At 38.2% G+C, this 22,754-nt stretch overlaps 1 protein-coding gene across 3 annotated transcripts in view; it reads left to right on the top strand.

The window, feature by feature from the left end:
* zgc:174356 (uncharacterized protein LOC100137120 homolog) overlaps positions 1–22,031 on the top strand; it is a 240,705-nt gene extending 218,674 nt beyond the window's left edge. For 2 of the 3 annotated variants that reach the window (XM_039748386.1, XM_039748385.1), the window contains 2 exons: positions 8,405–8,561; positions 21,994–22,031. In XM_039748386.1, coding sequence (XP_039604320.1) covers positions 8,405–8,561; positions 21,994–22,021 — 185 coding nt within the window. In that variant the 3' untranslated portion in view covers positions 22,022–22,031. Of the gene's footprint in view, positions 1–8,404; positions 8,566–21,993 lie in introns of those variants that run through there. The other variant, XM_039748387.1, reaches the window with a different exon arrangement.
* Positions 22,032–22,754: the final 723 nt, after the last annotated feature.

Genomic DNA, 22,754 nt, shown 5'->3' with positions numbered 1-22,754 from the left:
CTAACACCATGTCAGGTAAGCTTCAGGGATCTCAGTCTGTCCAGTTAGAAGCATAAGCGATTGTTAATCAGCTTCACCTGCGTTGGTGCAAATAAAAGTGACAACAGGTGCACTAGAGAGGCAACAGTAAGACAACCCCCAAAAGTTAATGATATTGCAGGTGGTGGCCACAGACATGTGCTCTCTCGTTATGTCCGTTATCTGTTCCTTTGTGCAAGGAGGAACAGGAGCCCTACAAAATTATCTCCAGCTGGCTACTGCTGTGCATGTCTATTACCAAACTGTCAGAAACAGACTCCATGAGAGTGACACGAGGGTAGACATCCTCTTGTGGGACCTGTGCTCACAGTCCATCACTGTGCAGCTCGACTAGCATTCGCCAGAGAATATACCAGAGGCAGCTCTGCCATTGGCACCCTGTTCTCTTCATAGGTGAGGACAGGTTCACACTGAGAACATGTGACACATGTGAAAGAGTCTGGAGATGCTGTGGTGAATGTTATACAGCCTGCAACACCATTTAGCATGACCAGTTTGGCGGTTGGTCAGTGATGGTCTAGGGAGGCATATCTTGGAGGGTCGCACAGATCTACATGTGCTAAGCAGTGGTGCCCTAACTGCCATTAGCACCAGGATGAAATCCTCAGAGCCACTGTCAGACCTTACTGTGGTGCAGTGGGTCCTGTGTTCCTCCTGGAGCAGGACAATGCCCGGACTCATGTGACCGGAGTGTGTAGGCAGCTCCTAGACCAGTGGCAGTGATGCTATTGACTGGCCCACATGTTCTCCAGACCTGAATCCAAGTAAGAACCTCTAGGATGTTTTTTTATTGGTGCATCCAACACAATCAAGTAGCAGCACAGACTGTCCAGAAGCTCACTGATGCCCTGATCCAGGTCTGGGAGGAGATCTCCAAGAATACTGTGAAAATGTGCATGGCTTTACACCAAGTTTAGGTTTTATACATCGCGATTTGAGCATGGAAATATGGAAATGGGAGTACACAACATTTTTGTGCGTACGCACCATTTATACATGAGGCCCCTGGACATTTGAAGAGGAGGAGGAATTTGTACAGCCATCAGATGTAGGGATAGCGGTGGGTACCTTTTTTCCATTCCTGTCTACAGTTGCTCTTTGTGTGGAGGCATGCATCAGATTATTTACCTTCTGGACTCTGGTGGTGCGACTGTGTTCAATATCCATTTTTCTGGAAAGCAGTTTACAAAAGGGGATTATTCCACCACATCTTTCCTTCTGTTAGCCTTTGTTTACACTTCAGGATCCACACCCATCACTTACAGTAAAGACCGTCATGGAACTGTAAATATCATTTGGGGGGATAGTTTGTTCATGGTATTTGTTTTGTATTTTTGTCCTTACCTAATTGTGCTGTGTTTGGAAATATTTATATATGTTATATAGTACCTGCCAAATAATATAAAGAGTATGCAACGTGTTTTGCCCTACTTGGGGCTTGTCTGGTATGTGCACTTTTGCTTCCCCTTTTGGAGACCAAACCTCAGATGTCAGTGCCTGGGGCAGAGCCTGAGTCATTGCACCATGGCAGCCGGTCCACTTACTTAACAGGATATGGATCAGAGTATTATATCCATACTTCTGAATCAGAATCTGACATCTAAAAAAATGAGGAGAATACTTGGCCTAGAAAGAGCATACTGTAAGTGTAGTCCATGTCTTAGTGATCCCTCTCTGTATTGACAAAATGTAAGTAGAGAAGTCCTTGACAAGGTGCTTACTGCAGAATTTAACAGAATTAAAGACCTCCACAGAATTACCTATATATAACAAACAAAATGTATAAAATCAATATTTGCTTACATTTCCTGGTATTATTTAAATAGGGCATGTACAACATTATGTATGTACTAATGTTATATTTCTTCCATGTCTCCAAAGGTTAAATCTCTCCCACTTCTTTTTCATATAGTTATATTATTTAAATTTCTTATTATGTATTCACTGCATTTCTATTAATATATTCCGAATCACTTAATCATAATGTAACCATACTTTCTTGACTTTCAACACTCCAAATTAACTGGTTCTTTTACATTGCGTAACTTGTTTAATCCCTTCATATATTACTTCCCTTTTCATTTGCTTTGTTTAGTGTCATGAGCTCATTTTCTCATTTAATTTATACATTTATGTCACTAAAGTACTCTTTTATGTGACTCACCTTTTCTGAATATTTGCATATGTATTCTCATTTCCATTTCATGACTAATTTATATATGTATCCTACAAACTGCTCCATTAGTTTTCAAACAGTACACTACAGAAAATACCATAAACAGACCATTATTGTGGTCTCCCAAAATATGCTAGATCACTATGCAGACATCGTGAAACTGAACTATATTATCTTCAGACTAATTATATTGGATTTAAATTGTACCTTGTCATTTAGTCCTCTATAAGGATACATTTTTAAGGTACTTAAACATAAAACTGTTCTGCTATAATTTGTATATTTTAACATTCTGCAAATTTCATTTTCATAAGAATGACTAGTGCCTCTATATTTAAAAAGGGAAATATTGGAAGGTGTTGATAAAATGTTTGAAATTTTATAAATAATTAAGCAAAATGGAAAGGAGCGTCTCTTTCATGTACATCCATCCATCCATTATCCACCCTGCTATATCCTAACTACAGGGTCACAAGGGTCTGCTGGAGCCAATCCCAACCAACACAGGGTGCAAAGGAAGGAAATAAACCCTGGGCAGGGTGCCAGCCCACCACAGGACGCACACACACACACACACACACACACACACACTAGCCAATGCGAAATCGGAGTACCCAGAGGAAACCCACACAGACACGGGAAGAACATGCAAACTCCGCGCAGGGTCTCCTAACTGCGAGGCAGCTGCGCTACCCACTGCGCCACCGTGCCACCCTTTTTCATATACAGGTATTAATAATTTGTCAGGTACTGCTTACTCTAATGCAGGTGGACACCAAAAAGATATTTCAAATGAATATTACTTTCCACCCTTTAAACCATTTTAAAAGGATTACATCTTGTTCCACAATCACTATAATATGAACAATTAATTTTTAAACCACCAAGGTCTCAGTTACTTTTTTAAATTTTTATTGGTTGCTGTTTATTGCATTTTTATTTTAAATGGTATACAATCAGATATTTTGAGTGAATGGTAAATTTGTATAATAAACATTTTTATTAATTTCAGGGGAAACAAATTATTTTTATTTACAAAGAATATAACATACCTAAAACTTCTACATAACTTAGAACTCAGCTCAGGTCAGAGCTGAGAGTCACGTGTGCTTTGTGCTGACGTGTGCTTTGCAAACGCTAGAGTCTGTTGAGAGTGTTGGTTTGTTCTGTGGTGTGAGATTTACATTAAAAAAATACATTTTGCTCTTAAAAACTTGGGTTTTGGTTGCCTCTAAGGAACCGTGTGGGAATTTTTAAAGCTTTTTCCCTTTAGAAGGGTTTTTTTTTTGCTTTTTTCGCCCGCACAAGAGCAAAAGTAGCTGGGTGTTTGGAAGTGCGCTTGGAAAAGTTATTTGTACTTGTTCTTTTTCTTGTTATCTGTATTTGAATTAGCATCGAGGCGGCAGGGTAGAAAGCAGCAGTAACTGATATCGGCATTTGTAAATAAATAACCGCGTCGTCGTAACAGCGATTCCTTAGTTTAAAGGAAAAGAAAAAAAGGCCGCGGCTGACTTCAAAGCAGTAAAAGGTGGAAACTCAGTAGTGCGCAGGTAAGCGGCCTGCGTTAAGACACCGATCAGGCAGTAGGAGCAAATAAGGTAGTAAAGTTTTATTTATTTGTTTATTTTAGATTAAACAGTCCTTAGCCGTCCAGAGGCAGAACAATTAAGTGGGCGACAGCGTATTGGTTCATTAATACGGGGGAATACAAACAGTGCGAGTGAAGAGCTTATAAGTAAGAAGAGCGCAAAGCTAGAAGAGACAGAGAAAAGTAAAGTTAACCTCATAGAAAGGCAGGCAGCTGAGAGGGAGAACAGTACAGGAGCTTAAGGGGGAAAAGGTGTAAAATATCTGTAGCAGATCTTAGTGTTACCATTTAAGTTAAGGAGCAGCTGGAAGAAGAAGAAATTTAATTTTAAGAAAAAAAAAATAGTTAAGGCAGCTTAGTAATCCCAAATCAAATTTTAATAATGAGGCCAGTGCAATGCAAGTCCTGTTGGATGTTGGACTTTTAGATGATGGTTTGGAAGAGCCAGTTGTCTATGAGGGCTACATCTGCAAGAGATGCCAGCTGATCCAGCACCTCGAGCTCAGGGTCGCTGAACTGGAGGAGGAGTTGGCTGACCTGCGTTGTAATAGAGAATTGGCGGACTTGGCCCAGGTGTCCTTTAGAGAGATAGTGTGCACCCCTAAGGTGGCGCAGGAGGAGATTCCAGACCAGACAGGTAGGAATAGGTGGGTCACGGTCGCAAGGCGTAAGGTAAAGGGTGCACACTGTCCGGGGGCATCAACCCCAGAATTAGAAGTGTCTAACCGTTATCATGTCCTGGCGGAGCTGGACGGTGACTCTGATAATTCTGAGGTGGTAGGCAGGGTTGAGGAGCCCCAACGGGCCACCTCAAAACCAGTTCCCAAAAAGAGAGAGGTAGTGATAGTTGGGGACTCAATCATTAGGGGGATTGAAGCGCAGGTGTGCTCCAGAGAGAGAGTCTCGACGGTGTGTTGCCTTCCGGGAGCACAGGTGGGAGACCTCCTGGAAGGGTGGATAGGCTCTTGGCCAGAGCGGGTGGATCCAGTTGTCATTGTCCACGTTGGAACAAATGACATACATAAGGGTAGTCTGTCAGTTCTGCGATCCAAATTCAAAGAGTTAGGTACCAAGCTGAGGAGCAGAACTGACAAGGTAGTCTTCTCCGAAGTTCTGCCTGTGCCACGCCAGTCCAGGTAAGATTGAGGAGATTAGAAGGCTTAACGCGTGGCTCAAATCTTGGTGCAGGGTAGAAGGGTATAGGTTTATGGGGCATTGGGACTCCTTTTGGAACAGATGGGACCTGTTCCGCGTGACGGGTTACATCTGAACCGGAGGGGCACCAATGTATTGGGGAGGCGTATGTGTAGGCTAGTCGAGGATTGTTTAAACTAGGGAATGGGGGCAGGGAGTTTAGGACAGGCCAGATTTAGATCTATACATGGAAGAACAAACAATGGTGTAGAAATAAAAATGCATAGTAATGTAAATTTTAAGCAAACACGTAAAGATAGAAGGATTAACACATTAAAAATAGCTTGCCTTAATGCTAGAAGTATCAAAAATAAGGTAAGTGAGTTGGAGTTGTATGTAGCAGAGCACAATTATGATATTATAGCAATAACGGAAACCTGGCTAAATAACAAAGATGGGGATGAGTGTAACATAGAGGGATACACATTTTTAGGAAGGATAGACAGAACAGAAAAGGAGGTGGGGTTGCTGTTTATGCCAAACAGGAATTAAATGTAAGTCATCTTCAGTTGGATGATGAGCCCCATCTTAGTGAGGACATGTGGCTTCGCCTGGAAAATATTAGGGAAAAGGTCTCATTTTAGGAGTGTGTTATAGACCACCCAATTCAGACAGTAATTTCAACACACATCTTTTAGTAATATCAAAAGGCAAGTTTACAGGGGATATTATAGTCATGGGGACTTTAATTATCCAAATATTAACTGGGATAACCTTACAGATGGAGGAGCACAAGAGCAGGAGTTTTAGAAGTAATCGCGACTGTTTTTAACACAGCATGTTAAAGCACCAACAAGGGGTGAAGCCTATCTGGATTTAGTATTCTGTAATAATCAGGATAGAATTGAGGGTGTAGAGGTGATTGAACCACTAGGGTCAAGTGACCATAATGTAATACAATTCTCAGTATTTTGTAAGAGTACAGATGCAAAGACTAAAATTGTTAAGTTGAACTTTAGTAGGGCTAATTTTGAGCAGATGCGACAAAGTCTAAGTAGGATAGACTGGGATAAGCTTTTAAATGTGGAGACAGTCGAGGAGCAGTGGAACAGGTTTAAAATGTTTTACATGTAATGCAGGACAGATACATACCTAAATTTGGAAGTAATAGGAAACTAAAAAATCTCCACGATGGATTAATAAAGATTTAAAAAGAAGTTGCAAAGGAAAAACTGCTGTATAAGGCATATAAGACTAATGACTGCAAAGAGAACCGTAGCGTATGAGAACATGAGGGCAACCATTAAGAAGGATATCAGAGAGGCTAAAAGACAGTTGGAGAGGAATATAGCAGATAAGGCGAAAGAAGACCCCAAGAGATTCTTTCAGTATTTTAGTAGTAAAAGAACAGTTAAGGAGGAGGTCAAGTTCATCAGGAATAGTAAAGGGAATTAAAAGATACAGACAATGAAATAGCAGATGCCCTAAACTTACATTTTTCTGAGGTGTTTACAAGTGAGCAAGTGGATAACCTGCCAGAGGTAAACACAACTACTAAGGAGGTACTGAGGGATTTGGAAATTGTAGAGGGAGAAGTGCTGCTCAGATTAAATAAGATGAAATCAAACAAATCACCAGGCCCAGATAATATTTATCCTCGTGTTCTTAAGGAGGCTAGTGAGTACATATATAAACCCTTGACACATATTTTTAGGAAGTCACTGTGCACTGGAGAGATTCCAAAGGACTGGAAAATGGCAAATATCATCCCATTATATAAAAAGGGTGACAGGGCAGATCCAAGCAACTATAGGCCAGTAAGCTTAACAAGCATCACAGGAAAATTAATGGAAGGAATTATTAAGGATAAGATTGAGCAACACATGACAAGGACAGGAGTTATTCTGAACAGTCAGCATGGGTTCAGAAGGGGAGGTCGTGTTTTACTAACATGTTGGAATTCTATGAGGAGGCAACAAAAGGATACGATCAAAGTGGAGCTTATGATATTATTTATCTGGACTTTCAGAAAGCATTTGATAAGGTGCCACATGAGAGGTTGGGCATCAAGTTAAAAGAAGTGGGAATTCAGGGTGATGTTTTTAGATGGGTGCAGAATTGGCTCAGACACAGGAAGCAGAGGGTGATGGTGCGAGGAACCTCATCAGAACTGGCGATGTTAAGAGTGGTGTTCCACAGGGGTCAGTGCTAGGGCCGCTGCTATTTTTAATATATATAAATGATTTAGATAGGAATATAAGTAACAAGCTGGTTAAGTTTGCAGATGATACCAAGATAGGTGGATTAGCAGATAATTTGGAATCCGTTATATCATTACAGAAGGACTTGGATAGCATACAGGCTTGGGCAGATTTGTGGCAGATGAAATTTAATGTCAGTAAATGTAAAGTATTACACATAGGAAGTAAAAATATTAGGTTTGAATACACAATGGGCGGTCGAAAAATCGAGAGTACACCTTATGAGAAGGATTTAGGAGTCATAGTGGACTCCAAGCTATCAACTTCCAAACAGTGTTCAGAAGCCATTAAGAAGGCTAACAGAATGTTAGGTTATATAGCACGATCTGTGGAGTACAAGTCCAAGGAGGTTATGCTCAACCTTTATAATGCACTGGTGAGGCCTCATCTTGAGTACTGTGTGCAGTTTTGGTCTCCAGGCTACAAAAAGGACATAGCAGCACTAGAAAAGGTCCAGAGAAGAGCGACTAGGCTGATTCCAGGTCTACAGGGGTTGAATTATGAGGAAAGATTAAAAGAGCTGGGCCTTTACAGTTTAAGCAAAAGAAGATTAAGAGGTGACATGATTGAAGTGTTTAAAATTATGAAGGGAATTAGTACAGTGGATCGAGACTTGTATTTTAAAATGAGCTCATCAAGAACACGGGGACACAGTTGGAAACTTGTTAAGGGTAAATTTCGCACAAACATTAGGAAGTTTTTCTTTACACAAAGAACGATAGACACTTGGAATAAGTTACCAAGTAGTGTGGTAGACAGTAAGACGTTAGGGACTTTCAAAACTCGACTTGATGTTTTCTTGGAGGAAGCAAGTGGATAGGACTGGCGAGCTTTGTTGGGCTGAATGGCCTGTTCTCGTCTAGATTGTTCTAATTGTTCTAACTTATGTCATTTGTGCTTTAGATATAGCGATGAAGAAACTAAGATATTAATTCATTTTGGGCCATAATTTAAACAAAGGAATTTAAACAAATGGAGCATTAGCACAATCTACAATTTAAGCCGTATAGACATATACTAATGTTTTTGATGGTTACTATAAAAACATAAAAACAAAATCTGTCTGCAGATGGGGAAAAAGTAATCTGCTGTACTCAACAGCTACCTTTTGTGATCTGCCAAATACCCAATATAAATTTACAAGAAACTAAATGATTTTTAAAATATGCTATATTGAAATTTTTATTTTGAAATTTCCTTTTTTAGGGGCAATGTTTTCCATTATGGCATCAGTGGAGGCTACATGTATCATCATAGCAGCGGGAATTTTCAACACCCTTTATCCAGTAACGCTGACAAGTATTCCCGGCATGTCATTTCTCGTCATGGCCGCTTTTATCATCATTACATTTATCCTTGTCCAGTAAGTATTCTCTAAACATTTTAGGCTGACTATCTTTTCAGGAAAAGCATAGCTTTCATTGTATAGTTAGGCTACATTTATCGTCACAGCTACAGGAATTTTAGCACTTTTATCCTTTATCTGAAGCAGGTATTCCTGAATGAGATTTACATAAGTTAAGTTCTATCTCAATTTGTAAAACCGCTTATGATGGGAGAGTCAATTTTCTTTTGAAATGCTGCCTCAATATTCTGGAAAAGTTACAACAATTACTTACCTGTTAGACATTCAAAGCAGTTTGAAGGACTAAAAGGGATCCTCCCATTTCTAAATACTCTCATGTTTTTTTTGAATGAAGTAGCCTTTTCGTCTTTATTCCAGTACCTTCTGTCTTTTTTTTTTCAACTTATGAATAGATAGCTTTACCATCAACATGAATGTTCATTCAAAGTTAAAATATTTTGAGACAAATTTTACAATAATTTAAAGCTGCCTTTGAATACTTTAAAATTTAAATGCATCTTTTTGTCCAAAGATTTATGCCATGCAATGCAATTTTTTACTTTTTTTAAGACACAAAGGCATTTTGTAAACAAGGATTCATCACAATTTTTGCTTAAACATGAGTTTGCGCAATGGTGAGGAAACGTGTGTTAATCCTTAATAATAAACTGTATTCCAGCAGTGATTTGATCTAGAAAACATGCATTATGTAACCTAAGTGCATTATCAAATTGTATCACTAAAAAATATAAATATTTCAAAACAATATTGAACCTTATAAATGCATGTACTAACTATATATATATATATATATATATATATATATATATATATATATATCCATCGATCCATTTGCCAACCCACTGAATCCGAACACAGGGTCACAGGGGTCTGCTGGAGCCAATCCCAGCCAACACAAGGCACAAGGCTGGAACCAATCCCAGGCAGGGTGCCAACCCACCACAGGACACACACAAACACTAGGGACAATTTCAAATCGCCAATGCACCTAACCTGCATGTCTTTTTACTGTGGGAGGAAACCGGAGCACCCGAAGAAAACCCACGCAGACACGGGGAGAACATGCAAACTCCACGCAGGGAGGATCCGGGAAGCGAACCCGGGTCTCCTAACTGCGAGGCAGCAGCGCTACCACTGCGCCATCCTATATATATATACTAGCAAAATACCCGCGCTTCACAGTGGAGAAGTAGTGTGTTAAAGAAGCAATGAAAAAGAAAAGGAAACATTTTGCTAGTATATATATGTAATTGTTTTGTCACTGTTGTGAGTAATGAGTGTTGTTGTCATATATATATATATATATATATATATATATATATATATATATATATATATATATATATATATATATATATATATATATATATTTACACACACACATATATATATATATATATATATACATACATACACACACATATATAAACATATATATACATATACATACATATCTACATATATACACACACAGCTATTTCGTATCAGTGCAATACGCTGTTTGTTAAAACGTTGACTCCGCTCTTACGTGCAATAACAAATCAAATCATTCAGTTGTCTTTGCTCATATGTCATTTTAGAGCTGGACGCCTGGCATCTTTTTGGCCACAAGTTCGTTTCTGTTTGGTGTGAGGTTCTGTGTTGTGGAGATTCTCAGGATGGATTGCAGGTGCTCATCAGTGAGGCGACTCCTGTGTGCTGTTTTGTTAGTCTTTATCACTGAGAAGAGCTTCTCACACAGATATGTGCTACCAAACATGCACAAGGTTCGAGCCGCATGTAGACGGACTTTTTGTTCTTCAAGTCACCAAAGCGCCGTGCAAACTCAGTGCGCAATAACTCTAGCTTCGCAATAACTTGCAGCATCATAAGGTAGACTTGATTAACGCGGCAAGTGTTCGGCAAGGCAGCTGAAGCGCTGCATTATGGGATCTGTAGTTTATTGTGTTACCAGCGCTTCATATACCGGCCATTAATAACAATAATACAGTATATAAAATGATCTCGCGGGCGGATATAATTACACGCGGGCGGATGTGGCCCGCGCCCTTGAGTTTGACACATATGGACTAAATAGAACTTGAAAATATATATTTTTTCAAATGTGATCGCGCAATTCAGATAGAGTTGACGCGCACTACAGCCTGCATGCCTCAATGAGTCATCCTCCCCTCGCTCTTACTTTTTTACCGTTCATCTAATGAATACACCGAGTATGGCTTTACCAAAACAATCATTGATGGCGAATAAAGTATCCATTATTCGAGTATGTAGATCAGGATATATATATATACATATATATATACCCGCGTATCAGCGGAGAAGTAGTGTGTTAAAAAAGCTAGAAAAAGAAAAGGGAACATTTTAAAAATAACGTAACATGACTGTCAATATACAGTATTTGTTTTGTGAGTATTACTGAGTGTTGCTGTCATCAAGGATTTGATTATCATTATTTCTTTCAATCAGGTTCGTATTTGTAGGATGTGTTGTGTTCAAGTTACATTCCGTGTTTGTCAATCGTTGTAAAGATGACAGGTTTCATTCATCGATTCGTTTCTTACTGCATCAATAAACAGCTCGTCTTCTTCTTTATCTGAGACCTGACACACTGCATGCACGGGTTTTTACACTGTCTTCCTTTAGCGGGACATTGACTTTTCCAACGTGTGCTTTGTTTCCGCAGTAGCTGGATTTATGAATATGCTTGTAAGTATCAGACGCTTCATATTTTTTGGTGCCTTTTCAATTGTGTAATTCGGTTTTTGTTCAGCTCTTTGGAACTGTTGCTTTTTATCTGTGCACTCGCGTCAGTTCACGTGAGCCACTCGGTGTACATACATCGAAGTTTCCCAGCTGTGCTGGTGCCATCTCGTGCTATGTCCATAGCTGTATTTAATGTTACCTTAGTCCTGGCACTTAAAACTTTCTCTCGCAGTTTCTCTGAGTTTGTGTCAAACACCACCCTGACCATCTCATCTTCCTCTCCATAAGCACAGTCCTTCACCCGTGAATATTTACCCGTGGCAGTTTGCTATTGGATTGCCGCTGACGGACAGCCTTATATGGGCAGGCACTAAATTACAAACGCCAGCGGCAGCCTGTCTATGAACTTAATTTAAAGTGTAGGTTTACATCGTGCTTTGTTTCCGAAGTAGCAGAACTCATGAATATGGTTGTATATGTCACTCGCTCGCTTTTTATTGTTTCGCTGCCTTCTCAATTATATAATGCATGTTTTCTTCAGCGCTTTTTTGAGGTCTTCCTGGTTTTCTATGTACTGCGTGATTACGTGGGAGGCGTGATGATGTCACACGAAACTCCGCCCCCACGGCGTTGAAGCTCATCTCCATTACAGTAAATGGAGAAAACTGCTTCCAGTTATGACCATTACGCGTAGAATTTCGATATAAAACCTGCCCAACTTTTGTAAGGAAGCTGTAAGGAATGAACCTGCCAAATTTCAGCCTTCCACCCACACGGGAAGTTGGAGAATTAGTGATGAGTGAGTGAGTGAGTGAGGGCTTTGCCTTTTATTAGTATAGATAATATATATATATAGTGGCAGATGGCCAGGGCATCCCAGTAATGGAAGTACTGGTGGAGAGGGCATTATTGGGGCAATACCTCCTCCAAAACGCACAACGGGGCCACCATTGAGGGTACCTGGACAGGTCCTGAGCTCGGGGCTGCAGCACTTCCACCACACCCAGAAGTCCTGACGGAAGAAGGTTTGGGAGCACCTGGTGCACTTCCAGGTGCACTATAAAAGGCAACTCCTCACTCCATTCGAGAAATCAGACTCCTGGGAGAGGAGTGGATGTGGCAAAAGAAGAGAGAAAGGAGAGAGAAGAAGGGACTGTGTATTATCTTTGGTTCTTTTGTACTGTGCTCTGTAGTAGGGAGTGAAAGGAAAGCGCTGCCCCACTTAAAATAAAAGTGTGTTGTGTGGCAACTTGTTTCTCTGCCTGTCTGTGTTGGGTTAGAGTGGCTATATGCGCCTTGGTGATCCACAATATATACACTATATTTCCAAAAGTATTGGAATACCCCTCCAAATCATTGAATTCAGGTGTTCCAGTCACTAACATGGCCACTGGTTTATAAAATCAAGTACCAATGAATGCAGACTGCTTCTACAAACATTTCTAAATGAATGGGTCGCTCTCAGGAGCTCAGTGAATTCAAGCGTGGTACCGTGATAGGATGCCACCTGTGCAATAAGTCCATTCGTGAAATGTCCTTGCTACTAAATATTCCATGGTCAACTGTTAATGGTATTATATCAAAGTGGAAGTAATTGGGAACAACAGCAACTCAGCCACAAAGTGGTAGTCCATGTAAAATCACAGAGCGGGGACAGCGCATTCTGAGGCACACAGTGTGCAGAAGTCGACAACTTTCTTCAGAGTCAACAGCTGCAGACCTCCAAAAGCTCAAGAACAATGTGTAGAGAACTTCATGGAATGGGTTTCCATGGCCGAGCAGCTGCATCCAAGTCTTACATCACCAAGTGCAATTCAAAGTGTTGGATGCATTGGTGTAAAGCACACTGCCACTGGACTCTAGAGCAGTGGAGAAGTTTCCACTGGACTGACGAATCTGGCAATCTGATGGACGAGTCAGGGTTTGGTGGTTTCCAGGAGAGCGGTACTTGCCTGACTTAATTGTGCCAAGTGTAGTTTGATGGAGGTGGGATTGTGGTGTGTGGCTGTTTTTCAGGTGTTAGTCTTAAGAGTTCCAGTGAAAGGAACTCTTAATGCTTCAGCATATTAAGCCATTTTGGACAATTTCATGCTTCCAACTTAGTGGGAAGAGTTTGGGGATGGCCCCATCCTGTTCCAATATGACTGTGCACCAGTGCACAAAGCTAGGTCTATAAAGAAATGGATGAGCAGGTTTGGAGAGGAGGAACTTCACTAGCCTGCACAGAGAGCCCTGTCCATCTTCCTGGATGCATATGTTCCCCAAACCATTCAGAGAGAGCTAAGGGACAGTGAGTATACGAGTTGCCTCTGACCCCAGGTTAGTGGAGTGAGGCAGAGATATGTAGTACTTATCTATAAGTTAAAAAATACGTTTAAGTGACAATATGAAAGATTCACGTGAGATACCATGTTTCTTGGTGTGGAGTCTTGCTTGAGTAAATTGTTGAGCGTATGTCAATCATGTAAGTAAGGCTGAGAGAAGCTTCACGTTAAGAGTTTACAAAGCCAACGTGAACAACACAACAGTATGTGTGCAAGACACTCCTCATTAAATGTTTTTAGAACTCACTGATTTTCAGATCTGTAGCCGATAAGTACTGCTGATTTCCAAATGCAATATGAATAAAAGTGTTTGCTGCTTAACTAATTACAATTGTATTTCAAACAGAACCAGTGCCATTGATAGCTCCATCTGCAATTTGTGAGAGCCTCGGGAATTAATTAATGAGTCAAAAGTTGTAAAGAAATTTCACAAATTCATCCAGAGGTGGACATAAATATCACTTAAGTATTGACAAGAAGGAGCAGCTGGATAAGCATATCTAGACGCAAACTATAAAAAGGCATTTGACTTTGTCAGCAACATCTATCCTTATAAGTATATAAGTATATATGTATAATAATTCGTCCAAGCTATAGAACAACAGAACAAATTATTTGTGTAAACAAAATTATTGAAAGCCTGAGCTTTGATCATTTATGTATTCTTAAACCATCTTCCAATTTTGCAATCCTAGTCAGTGAGACATTTAACGTTTCCCTGCTCCAAACCACTCATGTTACCAAACACAAGCACCTGCTCTCCCTTCCCACTTGTCAACACTGAGTGTCATTCAAGTCTTTACCATTCTTCCTGTATTAATAATAGTAATATGGCAATAATGAGAAAAAGCACAAGAATATTTATCAGAAGAGCCTGGGAATCATAGTGAGGAGGTGTCTTGCCTTCCATTACTTGAGTTCTTGTTTGCCACTTCTCAGTCTGTCAGCCACACTGGCACGCATTACACTTACTTCAAAAATGGAATAAATTGTACACCGAAGCATTCCATTGCCAAACATAAAAATATAAAGCAAAACACTTTAGACAAACAATGAATTTTGTTAACACTAGAATTACCAGAGCCAACGAAAAACCTTGTAAATCCGGCCCACCTTAAATCCCTTCGTACCTCTTCATCAGTGTCTTTTGTCTTCTAAATGTGTCAATAAGCCCAAGCAGCAAGCAGCCTGCTATACCATTCCCCCACCGCCTCAGAACGGGCAAGAAGTTCTCCCAGTTCCTGCCTTGATTATCTGGGAGTGAGCTACCCAGAATTGTAAGGGGAAATAATTTGATGTGTGTTTTGTGTCTACAACGATCTATGTAAACACATTGTTAAAACAGAAACATTTTTCATGTTTTAGTAATAAATGATAAAATGTAGACATGAACTGCATAATGTGTGAAGGCTGATAAAATATCAAATAAACACATTCACAAAAGGTGCAAGTATAACACTATAGCTTCCATGGTGTAGTGGATAGATCTGCCAACTTAAAATCCGGAGGCAGTGAGTTCAAAACCAGCTCCCCCTACAAATTTACCATTTTGAGTAGTGAGCTGCTCTTATTGTTAGTATTATACAATAAAAACATACATTTGATTTGAGTCTGTAACAGCTGGTGTAAATGTATGGTACTTGTTAGCATTTTTTAATTCAGTTTTATTCTCTCAGTCGCATTCACGCTTGCCCTGATCTGACACTGCTGTTTTCAAATAAAGACGAGCTATAACAGTGGTGAACTGAGATCGGAGAAAGAGAGTAGAAGCCCTCCCAGCAAGAAACATTCACTCGCATATAAGAACAACGCATCTGTACTGGGCATAAAGGCGAAAGATGGCACAGTTTCAATGTAGAACGAGGTCCAGTCAGTCTGCTCCACACCCGTCCTTCAACGAAACAGCACAGCTTACAGAGCTCGCCAACGTATTGTGCAAACTCCTGTTTGTGATTATGTTTTGTGATGGTCTTTACATGAAAAACATTTATATGTTACTTATATAAAAGCCAGATCGAATGTTATTTACCTTGACTTATTTACTTTTCTTCCTGCAGCGTAAAGTCACAAGTAGACTGCAGAGCTTCCTCTGTTTGATCGACAAGGGCATGCTCACCAATTACACGTGTAATGCCATGAAAAATGCCTGCTGACACGTTAGTATGCAAGCAATGGTATGAGCAGAAAGCAGAAAGGACAGGACAAAACAAAACAGACATCTTTGTAAGGAATGGAGTACAACTGCTTTTAAAAAGTACAAAAACTTTGTAAATATAAACCAAGAATCCTGCTATAATAAATACAAACATATAATCGAGAGTTTCAAGGTGCAGTACCCATCCCACTTTTAAAGATAACATTGGAAAGAACTACACCCACAGTACAAATGAGATTGCAGAGGGCCAAACTGAAATCAGTATCTGATCACATGACAGTCATATGTCAATATGGTTGAAAAGCTCCCCATCCAAACTGCTATGCAAAAGTTCTTAAACTGTTATTGGGAGTCTAAAATGAATAATAAAGGATGCATTTTCAAATGTATCCATGTTATGATGGACTAGGTCTTAAAAGTAAATCCATTGCAATATTTTGTGTTGTTGAAATATAACATCTTATTAAAGAAATAAACATCCCCTAACAATTCAGTAATCAGGCAGGAGAAAAGCTGTTCATGGTATCTTTTAATTACTCCTCAGCAAATTGCCTTGGAGGGAGCATTCTTGAAAAACAGTCTGCTACAGCATGGTCAGAGAAACAAAGGATAGAGGTTCATTTTATAAACTGTTGAATTTACATACAGTGTCAATCAATGCATACATTTTACTCTGGTTGTTCATTGGTTTACACCCAAATGATTTATATAAAATAAGTCTTACTATATTCTGGTTCTTTTTATACATCTTCAGTTGTGCCACCACCCTTGAAATTTCTGTGCATATAACAATTGTCCATTTTCGTTTATAGTATATCTGCTGATTATTCTTAGTCATTTCTTAGTCCTCCTTTAGTATATTTTGTATATTACATCAACCTTTCTTCTAGTACATTATTTACTTGACCATTTCAGTATTTTTCCTAAACCAGTTCTTATACTTCAATGTACATTTTGTTGTTCACTTGACTTTCATCTGGTTTCCTGGTGTGCATGAACAGGTTTCTGACATGTATTATGCCTTTATGCTATTTCTTGTGCATACAATATATATGGATAATTTTCACAAAGTTTATAACATGTGATATTAAGATATTACTTGTGCCCAGAAAATCTTGTTTGCACAAAATTAAAAGACACTGTAGCTGCATTTGTTGTGGGTTTCCATGTAGTTCACAATAATGTAGTTATGCAGCTACAAGACTTGCATTCCAGCGCTAGTATGATTCGCCATACATAAAAAACTCCATGGCCCAAGTGTCCTCCTTTTAAAGATTTGAATGAAATTTAAAGTAAACAGTTCACACAAAAAATACAGGAAAAAGTAAAAGAGGGGAAAAGGGAAACGTATGGTATTCTGCATTAGGATTAAGTATCTTGGTTACATTTATTACGGTTCGTATATGTTATCTTATTCACCATATCTATCGTACATAATGGTCAAAAAACTACAATCTATGCTTATCTGTCTAACAGATAATATTTCGTTCTAGCTGTCAGACTTCAATCCAAGGGCTGTTCTACTGTCACACAGAACTAACATTACAATTACATTCGATTATCTTGAACTTATAGGGGGTTAAGCTGAATGTTTCATTATCTATGTTATGCTACATTATATTCTAGTTTAAAACTTAGCAAATTAAGGGTAAATTTGCCATCAACATTAACTTAAAGGGTTTGGCTCTTTCACATACTTGTTTTTGGGACTTCAGGGGATCCATTTAAACTAGCTTAAGTGAGTAAGTAAGTAAACTAGCTTAAGACCTGTTGTTTATGTTTTTTTTTTTGTTTTCTTCTGTCCTCCCTGGCCATCGGACCTTACTTTTATTCTATGTTAATTAGTATTGCCTAATTTTATTTTTTATATATTTTGTCTTTTTTCCTTTCTTCATCCTGTAAAGCACTTTGAGCTACATAATTTTTATGAAAATGTGCTATATAAATAAATGTTGTTGATTATTGGAGTACCAGGATGTTGTACCGTGTTAGCCATTATGAATGTAGAGAAAAGCCAAGAAAATTACACCTTTTTTTGGCTAACTAAAAAGATTACAATATGCAAGCTTTCGAGGCAACTCAGGCCCCTTCTTCAGGCAAGATGTAATACAGAAACTGGAATTCCCTGTGTTTATTTATTTTTTTACTATTATTTTTATTGAATTTATTAAAAGCAAGTAACATTACATACAAACAAATACAACTTTAAAAAAACTAAATTCAGTTCAATCCCTACCCACCCTGTGTTTATATAGATACTAGGACAGATACAGCATTGGAAAACCTTTAAGGGAGACAACTTGCATGTAAAAAAATGAATAGACCTTTCCAAGCTAAGATTCATTTAGCAGGAAAGGAATTTGATAAGAGAGCTGTCCAACAAAGTCTTTTAAAAATATTGATGAGTTTTTTTCCATACAATGTGGATCTGTAGTCAGGTTGTCTGGGCCAGTCAGAGAGATGTAAACAAATTTCGGTATGAGTTTAACTTCCCATTTTTTTCTCTCGTTGTATTTTGAAGTTGCCCATAAGCACTGTGACTAAAGTCCTTCTCACAGTGTCCATGGCTGTTGGAAGTGATCTCTTAAGGAACATCCCTATTGCAATGCTTAATGTACAACCTGAGTAAATTCATTCTTTGTTCTTTGCAGAGTGTTTGTCCAGTTTTTCCCACATAGAGTGCAGTGTTGGGACATTTCATACAGAGAACTAGGTAGACCACACTAGGTGATCTGCAGGAAAATGATCTTTTTATGCGATTTTCTATTTGGCAGTGTGGTATAACAACACGATTTGTATTATAAATGTAAGCACGCATTTTACATCTTTTCTGTAGGCCATGGGTACTGAGAAGGACTTTAAAGTCATGGTTTAAATAGAGACAAGAGTTTTATAACAAGATATGAAGATTGTTTAAATCAAACATTTTGCCTTTCAAAGAATTAATCATACTGAAGATTTTTGTATACAATTATTATTATTTTATCTTGTTAATATATGTAATAAAGTCAGATTATGTTTATTTTGTATGCCTAACTGACCTAGTAAGTATACACATCTTTAGAGGAGCACATTGAAACCCTACAAATTTATTTTTGTGATGTTATTCCTACAACTCTTCAATGCAGTAAATTTATGTCTTAACATTTTGTGATTTACTTTAGTTGTTTTAAAATGATAAATGCTAACCATAAAAAGTCATCAGCTGCGTTGATAAGATTATGCACTGAGCGGTAATATATTTGGGCAGCCAAAAATAGCTAAAACAAATCAAAACTAATATGTAACCATGACACAAAGCATTATTAAAACTAAATTTAATAAATCAAGCGATTCATTACTGTGACATATAATTTATTAATGTCAGTAATATCCTGCCTTGCTTATTAAATTGCAGTTTCAAAAGAAATTTTGAATCCATAAGAAAATTCACAGTTACAGATAACATTTTACAAAGAACTATGTTAAGCTGTGGAGCAAAGAAATAATATTTTCTGTATTGTCTGTTAGTAAAAATTCATAACACTAAAATTTTCAGAATATTTTAGAAATCACTTATTATTCCTAAGGGTACAATCTATATATTAGTTTAAAACATGACCAGCATGCTTAAAGATATTCAGCGGATACTATTATGAGTTAATCAGAATTTCTTCAGCCAGTGTTAGTTTGCATTTAATAAAGTGTCCATTATGAAAGACACTTAAGAGAGCCTTTTTTATGTTTCAATATCTATATTCCATCACACAATCCTCCCTTTGGTTTGAAATGTGTGATTGCTCCTTGGAAAATAATGATATGCTTCAGAATATAAAACATAACCTTGTCTGAAATGGTAATAACATAGTGTACCTCTTTTTTATATGTTACGAGTTTTTGTAAAAGGGTATGCCACTGCTGTCTTATACTTGCAATTTGCAAGTTGCAAAGATAAATCTAGAAATGCATTATGTGACTTAAATTGCTGGTCTGATACAACAGTCATGGCAATAGAGCCTTTTTTGACGTTATCGTAACAGGATTGGTATATACAGTATGTAAAATTACAAAAGCAGAAATCTCAGAAAAAAATTACTGTGTCTGTATTTTGGTAGTACAAGTATGATACGTATATCATACTTAATGCTATACTGAGATTTAATGGATGACTGAAAGACAGTACATACATTAACAGGTTAATCTGTTTGTTTTATATTCATGACACTCTGATGAAAAAATCCTATGCATTTGTTTTCAAACCAAAACCTTTTAGAGTTTTTGATTATTTTTAAACCTTAGAATTACAACTATAAACAGATATGTCTTTGTCAAACATGGTAAATTATATTCAGTCATATAAATGGATTTGTAGCTTACCGTTGAACAATCATTTATGTTAAAGTAATTTGTGAAAAAATAATCACTGAAACAATCAATCATTATTTAGTATTCTTTTGAATGTGCAAATGGTAAAACCAGTGTATAGTGCAACAAAAATTAAATAAATTCTTTTAAAGTGGGAGTACATTTCTTGTAAGAAAATGCCAATTGTGTAAAAACTAACTGACGAAGTATTACAATATTAAAGTAAGCAGCACTGTGTACAGCAATAAATACATCCTTTTTTATGTTTTTTTTTTCCTGTACTTTTTTTACAGTTTTTAGCAACCATATCAGACTCTTCTAAAATGGTCTAACATGGAGTAATGAAGACCTAAGGCAGAAGCCAATGAAATAGGAAGACACTGGGTAGGCAGTCAAGAATAATAGAGAATGGAGAAATTCTATATGCTTATCCAGGAAACGTACATCCGTATTGACAAAAGGCTTTCACTACAATGGGAGGGAGATCTAGATGATTGCCAGCATGGTCTTAAGATCAGTTATATGATCATACACTAACTCAATCTGAGCGGCATGGTGGCGCAGTGGTAGTGCTGCTGCCTTGTAGTAAGGAGACCAGGGGGCTGTTCCACGAAGCGAGCTAACCTCAAAATCCAGGTTTATTTCGATAATCCCAGTTTAATTTCTCCAAATTCGGTTCCATGAATGAAGCCAACCTGAAGCTCCGCTTAATTACTATGTCAACATATGCTCTTGGACAAGCCTGCTCCGTGGCAGGTTAGTTGTGAAGCTTAGCTTAGCTTGATGAATATGATTGGACAAGCCATGTGATGTCACAGCACGACATTCTGCGGGGCTGGGATTATTCTGCTGCTGTTCTCTCCCTCTTTCGCACACATCGACCCTCCAATATAAAATTATTACAGATTACATGCAGGCGATTCTAATTACTTAGAAAGTATAAAATGACAAGGAGTGCATTGAAGGCTTTTACATGAATAACCATGGCGTGCCCATTTTTTCATAATCCAGTTGATGAGGGAGCGAGGCTCATTCGTAGAACTTTAAGGCAACAGGTTCCACAATTACTTCGGCCCACGATAGATACGTTGCATTTTGCGGATGATTATTTATCTGGCGCTATAGATTTAGTAGACACAGTATTGCATATTTGTGTCAGTTATTGGAACCTTACATTTCTAAAAACACACGTCGCTCTAAAGCCCTTACGGTTGCACAGTCTTTGTGTATCGCTTTGCGTTATTTTGCCTTCTGTTCATTTCTGTACAGTGTGGGGGATGCTGAACATTTAAGCAAAGCTACAGTGTGCCGTGAAATCAGGAAGGTTTGCGTTGCATTAAAGTCCTTTTTAAATATATTCATTACCTTTCCTGGCCACCGAGGAATTCTTGCCATTAAGGAAACTTTCTTTGGAATTAATGGTGCTTAATCTTTAAACATCTACTCATTTACAGCACATAAATCATTACCTGATAAGTAACTGAATTTAATTTGTCAGGCTTTCCTAACGTCATTGGAGCCATTGACTGTACACACGTGAGGATAAAGGCTCCAGCAGGTCCAACAGAGCCTGATTACATAAACCGCAAATCAGATCACAGTATTAATGTACAGGTAAGTACTGATAATATCTCACATTTATATACAAGAGGTGAAAGTGTAGTCGTCCAACATTAGCAATGTATGTCATTACCATTTCCTAAAATGTTCTTAGATGGTATGCACTGCTGAACATCTAATTTCAAATATTGTGGCAAAATGGCCTGGATCAGTACATGATGCCAGAATTTTTCGCAAGTCTTCACTGGCTCAAAGCCTCAGACAAGGAAAGTCAACTAAAATTCACAAATATACTATAGTTTATTATACTACAGTCTAATGTGTCTACTTTCCATTATAGGAATTTTTCCTGGTGTGCTGCTTGGTGACAGAGGATACCCATGTCTACCGTTTCTTCTCACACCATATACAGATCCTGCAACACAAGCAGAAAGACATTTCAACCATGCCCATTGTAAGACAAGGGCACGCATTGAAGTGACATTTGGACAGTTAAAATCCAGGTTTAACTGCCTGCGGCATCTCAGAGTTACACCAGACAGAGCGTGTGACATTGTAGTAGCCTGTGCAGTTTTGCATAATGTGGCAATACTGCAGCAGGAGCGTATGCCAATAATGACGCAGGATGAGCAATGGGAAGAGGGCCTAGCAGTGGAAGACCACATGGACGGTAGAGCTGTGAGAGATGTGTACGCAAACACATATTTTGGTTGATTCTGTTGAAAATTTCATTTATTTATTTTTTTTCCCCCAACAAAGAACAATTAGAGACATTTTTTCATTTTTATTTAATCTTTCATATCCTGTTGGGGAAAGGGGGAAGCATTTACAACAGTGAACACTAAATGTAGACAATAAAGTGATGTTAACCACATACATCTCTCTCCAATTTTTTAATTTCAAGCTTCAGTTTTTTTATTTTCAGGTGTCTATATTCGAGGTCTGCTTTTCGGACTTCTATTTCCTGGATCAAATACCTCTTGTAAATAGCACGGATATCTGTCTCATTAGAAGGAAAAATAATTATTCATTCATTCTTATTAATTACATTAAGCAGTTTATTACTTACCTTCTTCCTTTGACGGTCTTTGAGTACATGTG

This window comes from Polypterus senegalus, chromosome 3, assembly GCF_016835505.1.
Source record: "Polypterus senegalus isolate Bchr_013 chromosome 3, ASM1683550v1, whole genome shotgun sequence".
Lineage (NCBI taxonomy): Eukaryota > Metazoa > Chordata > Cladistia > Polypteriformes > Polypteridae > Polypterus > Polypterus senegalus.
Note: the sequence above shows the minus strand (reverse complement) of the source record. Positions and strands in the feature narration are given on the sequence as shown.